The sequence below is a fragment of the Medicago truncatula genome, chromosome 2 (assembly GCF_003473485.1).
Source record: "Medicago truncatula cultivar Jemalong A17 chromosome 2, MtrunA17r5.0-ANR, whole genome shotgun sequence".
NCBI classification, from domain to species: domain Eukaryota; kingdom Viridiplantae; phylum Streptophyta; class Magnoliopsida; order Fabales; family Fabaceae; genus Medicago; species Medicago truncatula.
Window position 1 is genome coordinate 29,842,989 of NC_053043.1, and position 9,386 is coordinate 29,852,374.

The window sequence follows — 9,386 nt, forward strand, 5'->3', positions numbered from 1 at the left end:
ATTTTGTCAATGATAAGATTCCGCTCTGCGATAAAGCATATTACCAAACTCGCGTACCTCGATAGACATGCAGTACTCGCTCTACTTCATCATCTCGTGCAACTCGTGGATAAAGAGAACGATGTAGTACGTGCTTTATTAATTACGAACTTGTTAACAGGTGCCTCGGATACTGGTTAAAAAATCTATAAATAGAATTTATATTTTGAAAATATAAATTATCATTTTTTATTAAGTAATAATTACATTACTTTTTAATAAAAATTTATTTTTTTGGTGTTTAATCAATACACCGAGAACATTGGTTAACATTCTCCTATTAATTATCAATGCAATCTCCTTATCCTAAATATAAAGTGAAGAATAATAATTTAAGAGTTATACACATAATTTTAATAAACCAAAATAATTATAGAGAAATACACATACCAATTTATTTTCATCTGCTCAACGATACCAATTTCTATAAATTTCATGGTTCTGATTTCATATGTTGAGAATAATTCTCATCACTGTGACATTTGGTTTGGTATACGTATGGAGGGCATTGAATTGGATGTGGCTGAAGCCAAAGAAGATAGAGAAGCTTTTAAGAGAACAAGGCCTTCGAGGGAATAGTTATAGTTTAATTTTCGGACTCTATTTTAAATAGTGTTTGAACTTATAGCTTATCATTTATTTTTTTCAATTATACCTTTATCATTTTATCAAAAATTCATTTTTAGCCTTTATAATTATTACTCCCTCCGTCCTTAATTATAAGACCCTTTTGAGAAATTTTTTTGTCCCTTTTTATAAGACCCCTTTGTTATTTCCAACTACATTAATTATTTCTTTACATACATGCCCCTATTTATTATACATCTTTTTCTTCAATCAGCAATAAGTAGCATATGGAAAACATAAACTAACTCTCTCTCTTAAGGATAAAATTGTAAAAACAATAGTGATTACAAACAACTTTAATACAAATATCCACTTTCTTAATTCCCGTGATTTTAGCAAAATAGTCTTATAATTAGGGACGGAGGGAGTATAATTTAAAATATTACATATTGTTACGATAATTATTTTTTTTCTCTCAACAGATTTGTAACAATAACTTTTTGGTGGTATTTACGTTAATTTTTTTATGAATTTGTTACAGTAATTGTTGGAGAGCTGCATATTGTTATTTGATTATATTTTTACGAAAACGTACAAGTTATTTTAAAGAGGAAAAGTATAGTTTTTTTGACAAATGGGAGAACAGGTACATGTTTTTTTTGTTTTGAAAGAAACATGCTTATAGCATTTCATTGATAATCAGAGTTTCAATACAATCGGGTATATCATAATAAACGGCGGGACTAGTGAGTAACAAGGTATCTCTTGCAAGAGCATGAGCAATCCCGTTTGCTTGTCGCCTAACAAACTCCACCTAGAGTTAACAAAAGTAGAACTAAATAAAGAACGATAAGAGGAAATAATACAACCAAATTCAGATGTGTCGTTCCTAGTAGACAACAAAGCATCCACCGTCAGCTTAGAGTCTGTTTCGAAGTCCACATTATCAAAGTGCATATCATCAAACCATTGTAAAGCCGAGTGCAAGCCCAAAGTTTCACCCACATCCGTAGAAACATAACATGAATAACTCAAAGCCTTTGCCAACACAAAAATGTCAGCAAAATCACGAATACAGATACCTATACATGTGTGGTTGAGATGAGAAGAGAAAGCAACGTCAATATTGCATTTGTACCTTCCTGACGCGGGGGCTCGCCACCTTGGGACATGTTGTGGCGGCAGGGGAGAGACCTCTCCTTCAGTAGAGATGAACGACTATTGTGAAGTCGCAGATGCTAGTATAGCTGGAGAATTAGCCACATTCCAGTCTTCAACCATGTTGCGAGCACGCTCCACAACAATAGCAATACTTTTCGTGACATCCTCCCACACACGGAGGTTACGATGCTTCCAGATACTCCAAAGAATAGTTGCTAGTCGTTGGCCTAGTTCCACAGACAAAGTTTCCAATAGTGAAAAAATAGCTTCGACAACCGAGGCGGTGCTAGCTAAAGCGTGTTGGATAGAAGACCAAAGACCAGTCCGATTCCAAACATTGATAGCAAAAGGACAGTCAAAAAATACATGGTGGAGGTCTTCATGTGTCGAGTCACAACTAGCACAATTCGTTGGGCAAACGATGTAACACCCCGTTTTCCCAACATAAAAATTTCAAAACAACAATTATCAGAGTATTCAACACATAAACGAAATGCTACACTTCTTAAAAATCATAAATGGAATAAATAACAATTTATCCTTCAACATAATTATTCAAAACTTCGCAGCGGATTTAATTGAACAACATAATTAGTCTTGGCACGAAGGCCTCATCAAAACATCTCATAAAAAATCCAAACTAAATCATAGTCATGTAAAATCATAAGCAATACGTAAGGAATAGAAAATAGCCACAAAAGTTCCCATCCCGTTACGTATCAGAGCACCTAAAGACACAGTGAGAGATAGCCACTCACGACAGCAATCAACAGCTACTTATTCTCGATCACCTGCAAGTTACTCATACGAAGAGCAACATTTCCAAGCAGAAGGGGTGAGATTTCACAAAACAATAATATTAAGCATATAATTCAACAATTATATTTAACAACATAACAACATCATAATTTCTTCATAGTAATAATATAATCATATAACACTTCATTAACAGCTCATGTATAAAACACAACTTAATCAATTTGACAACTTAACAACTTGACTCGACAATGCGACTTCAACTTGACTATGCAACTTAGACCTCTTAATCATGCATGTGGTACCAATCTAGGGCATCAAGCCCTCAACGTATTAAGTATTAATATACTTGCAGGGCATAAAGCCCTCAACTTAATTGAGCTAAAGCTCCAGGGCATCAAGCCCCCAACCTGTTGAGCAGAGGCTCCAGGGCACCAAGCCCCCAACAATGAATGAGTATGCATGGACTCAACAACTTAACATCTTAGAAACATTGACCTCTTATATAAATCCAATAATTTGGAACAACATCTTTCATCTTAGACCGACTCATGTAGCTTAGTTAATAAGCAAACAACAACATAGGCAGTACATAAAACAGTTCATGATATAAAAATATCAAATGCAAATCAACAACATCTCAAACATTATATATAATTCATGTAATGCATATACATTTATATCACATTATTAACAACATCAAATCATATAATTCAGGCTTACTGAAACAACAACAACAAGATAAACAACTTAGTTTCCAACCCCCAAGATCAACTCACATCAACTCGTGCGACAAAGGTCACATTTAACCTAACAAGGTGTTCTGTCTCACAAGGGCTCGCGAGGCGAGAGCCTCTACTCGCGATGGCGAGTTCAAGAAAAAGGCATTCGCCTTGGCGAGTAAGCTACTCGCCTTGGCGAACAAGAAACTGGGTGCTCTCGAGAATTTGACATCTTTTACCCAAAAATCCATTTCTAAACTTTCCCAAGATCAATCACAATCTAAAAACTTGCCTAATCATTATTATATATGTTCAGACACTCCGAATCATCTAAAGTTCGACTTAAGGAGCTAAATCACAAAATCATGTTTCCTCACTAGTCAAACTTGCTATGGCGAGTGATCTGCTCGCTATGGCGAGCTGCAAGGTGTAACTCGCGAGGCGAGCGATGAAGATCATCACTCGCGAGGGCGAGGATCATCACTTGCGAGGCGAGCGATGAATATAGGCTCAGGCAGAATTGCAGTTTTCACGAAAATCCATCTAAAGGCATGGTTTTAAGCTTAACGTTGATTCCAGATATCAACCTAAGGATTGCCTAAGGTCTGTACACAGTTTCTACATCAATCTAACAATTTTTCATCAATTAATCATCAATTTCTCACTTTAACCCTAATTTCCAACTTCTCTAAATTAATCCTACACTTGTTAAATTTAATCATCAGAATTACAGACTTAATAAGATTGAATGCTAGGCTCACCCTTACCTTAAGAATTCGAAATTGCAGCCTCTTGTTGGTTCTTCTCTCTTCTCTTGACTTTTCTCCCTTTTCTCCAAAATTGATCGTACGTTAAAACTTTTCTAAACCTAACCCTCACCTATTTATATCTCTTCCCATCTATTCTATCTTATTCCCACAAAACTCTCTAAAATCACAAAACAACCCCTCAACTCAATATTTATTTTATTTTCAAATCTTAATTTATTAAACAATAAAATAAGTCACAACACCTCATTAAATCACATAAATCACTTAAATCACACCAATCATATAAATATATCCTAAAACTCATTAAAATAATCAAAACGGGCGTTACAAACGACACCTTTGTAAAGCAGACGAACACGAGTCGATAAACATCCCCGACACATACGCTAGACTAAGTTCTTGACTTTCAGTGGTACCTTAAGTTTCCATATCCCCGACCAAAAACCGGGACGCCAAAGATGAGAGGAGTCGACTAACTCATATACACATAATTTGTAAGCACTACGCACAAAATACCTGCCATTTCGTTTCGCTTTCTAAATAATTTTATCCTCATCAACCTGAGAGATGAGTGGGGTATGGAGAATTTTATTTGCAATATTTGTACTAAATACCTGTCGTACCACCTGTTCATTCCAGCTTTTATCATATAAATTCACCAAGCTGTTAATATTAAAATTTTGGACAAAATGAGCCCCCTGAATGTCGCGAGGGATGCACTCCCCATTGGATAACCATGGTTCATTAAGAATCGAGATAGACACCTGAACCTATACTTCATCGAGCCCCACCACGAACAATAAATCTGGCATTCAAAATGTTGCGCTATACATAACTGGGATTATGTCCTATGTGAGTCGTGAGATAGGAGTGTGAAGGAAAATAGCGTGCCTTATAAATACGCGCGACAAGGGAGTTTGGTTCTGTAATAAAATTCCATCCATGCTTACCTAACATAGCCAAGTTGAAAGCAGTAAGGTCTTTAAACCCCATACCTCCATGAATTTTTGGTGCAGGGAGTTCATCATTTTCTCAATTGAATCGATCAGAGTTGTTGGTAATTGAAATAAACTCATAACATATGACGGAATAGCATGTAAAACAGATTTTATCATTACTTCATGACCTTCTTTAGAGATACATTTGCCACTCCAAGAGTTTATTTTTTGCCACAAGTGATCCTTGATATATGAAAAAGTTGGCGTACGATCCCTGCCTATCATGGAAGGCAGACTCAAATATTTACCTGTGCCTAATACTACCTGAACACCAAGAATATTAGTGATCGATTGCTTAAGAGGATCATGAATATTACGGCTACAATATATCTCAGATTTAGGTGAGTTGATAGCCTGCCCAAACGCTGTTTCATAAAGAGAAAGAATATTTTTCATAACAGTTGCCTCACCCTCTTCATCTCTGAAAAACAAGAAACAGTCATCAGCAAACAACAAATGAGATACCGGGGGCGCCCTATGACAAATTTTAGTGCCCGTAAGAGCTCCACGCGTCTCATCATCTCTAATCAAAGCGGAAAGACCAAAAAGGTACATGTTATTATTATTTTTAAATATGAAAAGGTTCATGTTATTTTTTTGAAACAAAAAGGTACATTTTTTTTTTAAGGAAAAAAGGTACATGTTATTATATACGAATTAAAGATAATTTTTTTATGGATTGTATGTTTTTTTATGAAGTCAAAATGATATATATTACCAAAAGCAGAGGCGAATCACCCACTACAAGGCATGCTGAAAGTGAGACACCCTAAGAAAGTTACAATGTCACTAGTGCCAATATCTAAATGGCACCATCAAAACTATTAGTCAAGATGAATCACACATGAACACTCATACAAAGAAGCGGGTGTCGACACCAGTCATGATAATAGTACGAGAACGTAACCTGATTTGTTTTCAACCATAAAAAGGAATTAAGCTTAACTTTGTCAAGGAAGCGTAAGAATCGGAAGCCGTAACCTAATTTATGGTTTGTATGTTACCTAAGAAAATGATTAATCGTTCGATTTTAATAATAAAATGTTTTTTTTAGTATAATATGTGTTTTTTTAATAATGTGTTTTATTTACTAAATATTTGTATTAATTACAGTTAATGAAATAGATAGATAAAATACAATAAATAAAAACATATTAGTAGAAAAATATTTAATGGTCGTGTTAGTGCAGCTTGAATGGTAGCTCAATGTATATTGGTATGCAGACGTTGAGGTTTGAACATCGGATTTTCCAATTATACAAACTCTGAAATTTTCACTTATTTACATTTATAATGTGTGAGTTTAAATATTAGACTCTTTGACTATATAAAAATGCAAATTCCTTTTTAAATGGAAAAAAAAAATTATTAATGATTTATTGATATTTTAAAGTGACAATAATGGTGGATTCTAGGGTGAGGAATCTAACAAGTCCCGCGCTGGTGAACATTATAAAAACATTCAAGAGCCATCAGATTAATCTCTTCTCTTGTATCCTATAGTGTACTTTACACACCACAACACACTTCTTTTGTCCCTCTCGCTCTAGCCTCTTCCTCCCCTTTCTCTTTCTATGCTCTAGCCAACAATATTGTATTTTCAATTTATCAAATGTCAAGCAGAAGAGAGAAAACGATGGGGAATCAGAAGAAAGAAGTTAGATCTGATGTAGTGATGAGTAATTAGATTAGGGAGACTGATTTAATCTAAGGATTAAATTAAGTGGTACACCGGTGAACAACTTAACATTTAACATAGTCCTCATCCTGAAATTCACCATAATTTAATACATAAAATATTCCAAATAAGTAATTTATAATAAGACAAGGGAATTAAGAAATACTAAATCAGAACGCATACCAATTCATTTCATCTGCCCACCCATACCAATTTCTATAAATTTCACAGTTTTCCGAAAAACTTATTACAAACTTAGTTTGATTTTATAATTACAAACAAAGAAATGGAATTATCTTGGGCAACAAATTCAGCCATAATTCAAGGGACATTTGCTTTGGTATACGCATGGAGGGTATTGAATTGGATGTGCAAGGCCTTCATGGGAATCCTTATAGACTTTTGCTTGGAGATGCAAAGGATTATTTTGTGATGCAAAAGAAAGTTCAATCCAAACCCATGATTTTTTCGGATGATATTGCGCCACGTGTCGCTCCTTACATTCATCACGCTGTTCAAACTCATGGTATTTTTCTTTTTTCAAACTCAATCTTACTACTACAATATTGATTTGACGCGATAGAGAAAATCTATCACTAATTTGGTTGTCTGTCAAAGTTTATTGACTGTTTTTACTAAAGATTTTCGACTTTTATCTCTTTTTTTGGTCAAGTAGTTTAGTGGCTAAAAATTTATGCAATCAACGTCTCTAACAACCGAGCTACCATCACGAGTATTTCGACTTTTATCTCGAAGCGGTGTGAAAATGAAAATCAACTAAATCAAGTTAAGTTAATGATTTTCAAGCATATCAGTTTCGTAAGATAAATATGAACAACTATTAGTTATGTCTGGTCTACTTTGATCACTAGTACAAATAATTGTTGGCTATAAAAGAAACAATTACAAGACTGTTTAATTGGTGTGGATGACAATTATAGAACAACTTGAAGTCATGTCGTGGTACAATTGATCTTCACTAATATTCCACCCATTGTATGCAGGGAAAAAATCTTTTATTTGGTTTGGAACAAAACCATGGGTGATTCTTAATGAACCTGAGCAAATAAGAGAAGTATTCAACAAGATATCTGAGTTCCCAAAGGTTCAATATAAGTTTATGAAGTTAATAACTCGCGGTCTTGTTAAACTAGAAGGAGAAAAGTGGAGCAAGCATAGAAGGATAATCAACCATGGGCTATTTTTATTTTTTATTTTTTTTGCACTGCTCTACTAATGAGCTTCACCAATGATGAATCATTCGAGAGAATCCAAGTTCGATTCTTAGGTAGAACAATTCTTCGTCAGGCTATCCTTACCTCGCGAATGAACTCCGGATTACCAGGTTTCTTTTCCTGGGGACCGGATGGTTAACGCCAAAAAAATAATAATTTGTTTTTGATTATCTTGCAAATTACACTTCTTCAATCTACATAGTTTTGTTTATTTGAACTCTTAGATGTTTCTTATTTATTACACCATAGATTATGACACCAACATTCTTGAAAAGCTGCAACGATTTGATTAGCAATTGGGAAGAAACGTTGTCTTCAAGTGGAGCCTCTGAAATAGACATATGGCCTTCCCTTCAGAGCTTGACAAGTGATGTTATCGCTCGTTCGTCATTTGGAAGTAGTTATGAAGAAGGAAGAAAAGTATTTCAACTTCAAATAGAGCAAGGTGAACTTATAATGAAAAATCTAATGAAATCTTTAATCCCTTTATGGAGGTAAGACTATTATATCACAGTGCCAGTTCATTTTTCCTTCTCTAATCACTAAGATGCTAGTTTTACATGACTATTCTTTTTTACTTGTAGGTTTTTACCTACAGCTGATCATAGAAAGATAAATGAAAATTTGTCGGGACTTGGTTTAATCCACTTCAAGTTGCTCGGGGTAGCGGGATGCTGAGGGATACGATGACGAATAGACTGAGCATTCCTCCAACTAGTAAGAAGGGATCCTGCACGAGCACAAATAGCTTCAGTTGTTTCAGTGACATGTTCCATACTTTATTGTTTCGATGCTACAATATACTCAAGAGGACATTGAAAACTTGTTTTTGTTGCTGGTCCAGGTGTTGTAAGATAGCAAACACATTGGTTGGAAAGCTTGCATCAATATCTAAAACAGTCATCAAAAGACTCCATAATCCACTCTGCTGCCAACAAATCTTGCTTTTATCACACATAAAGAACAAATGGGTACTATCCTCGCCAAAATCAACACATACTGCACAGCTATCAGTACACTGAACTCCTTTTGATTGCAATCGGATTCTTGTGGGCAAACAATTATGACAAGCTCTTCATAGGAAATTCTTGACCTTCGGGGGAAATTTTAAACTCCAAATACAATTCAAGTTACCCGGCACACGTGATGGGATAAAACCGCAAGTGCACGATCTTACCGAAGTAGTAATAAAAGAGTATCGTTCCGACAGGGAGTTGTTCAATTCAATTAACTTTAGTTGATGATTAGAAGAGAATCAAGTTGCAAAGTTGGGGTTTTCAAACGGTTGAAAGGGAATATAATAATAAAAAGAGCCTTGGGATTATTGGTTCATCATAATGACAAATCCTTCACTTTCCAAAACCTTAAACCTAGATCCTTATGTTAGACCTAATTTCTAAAGACAGGTTTCCCTTTAGCCCCTCACTTTTCCTTTCAGTCCAGTGAGAGTTTTCTTCTAG

The 9,386-nt window shown here is 35.0% G+C and overlaps 1 protein-coding gene across 1 annotated transcript; it reads left to right on the forward strand.

Moving 5' to 3' along the window:
• Positions 1-462: 462 nt before the first annotated feature.
• LOC25486780 (cytochrome P450 72A68-like) lies at positions 463-9,145 on the forward strand. The gene is made up of 5 exons (XM_039831046.1): positions 463-602; positions 7,068-7,217; positions 7,696-7,913; positions 8,176-8,420; positions 8,511-9,145. The coding sequence occupies exons 1-5, from the start codon at positions 491-493 to the stop codon at positions 8,602-8,604; spliced, it is 819 nt and encodes a 272-aa protein (XP_039686980.1). The 5' UTR covers positions 463-490; the 3' UTR covers positions 8,605-9,145.
• Positions 9,146-9,386: the final 241 nt, after the last annotated feature.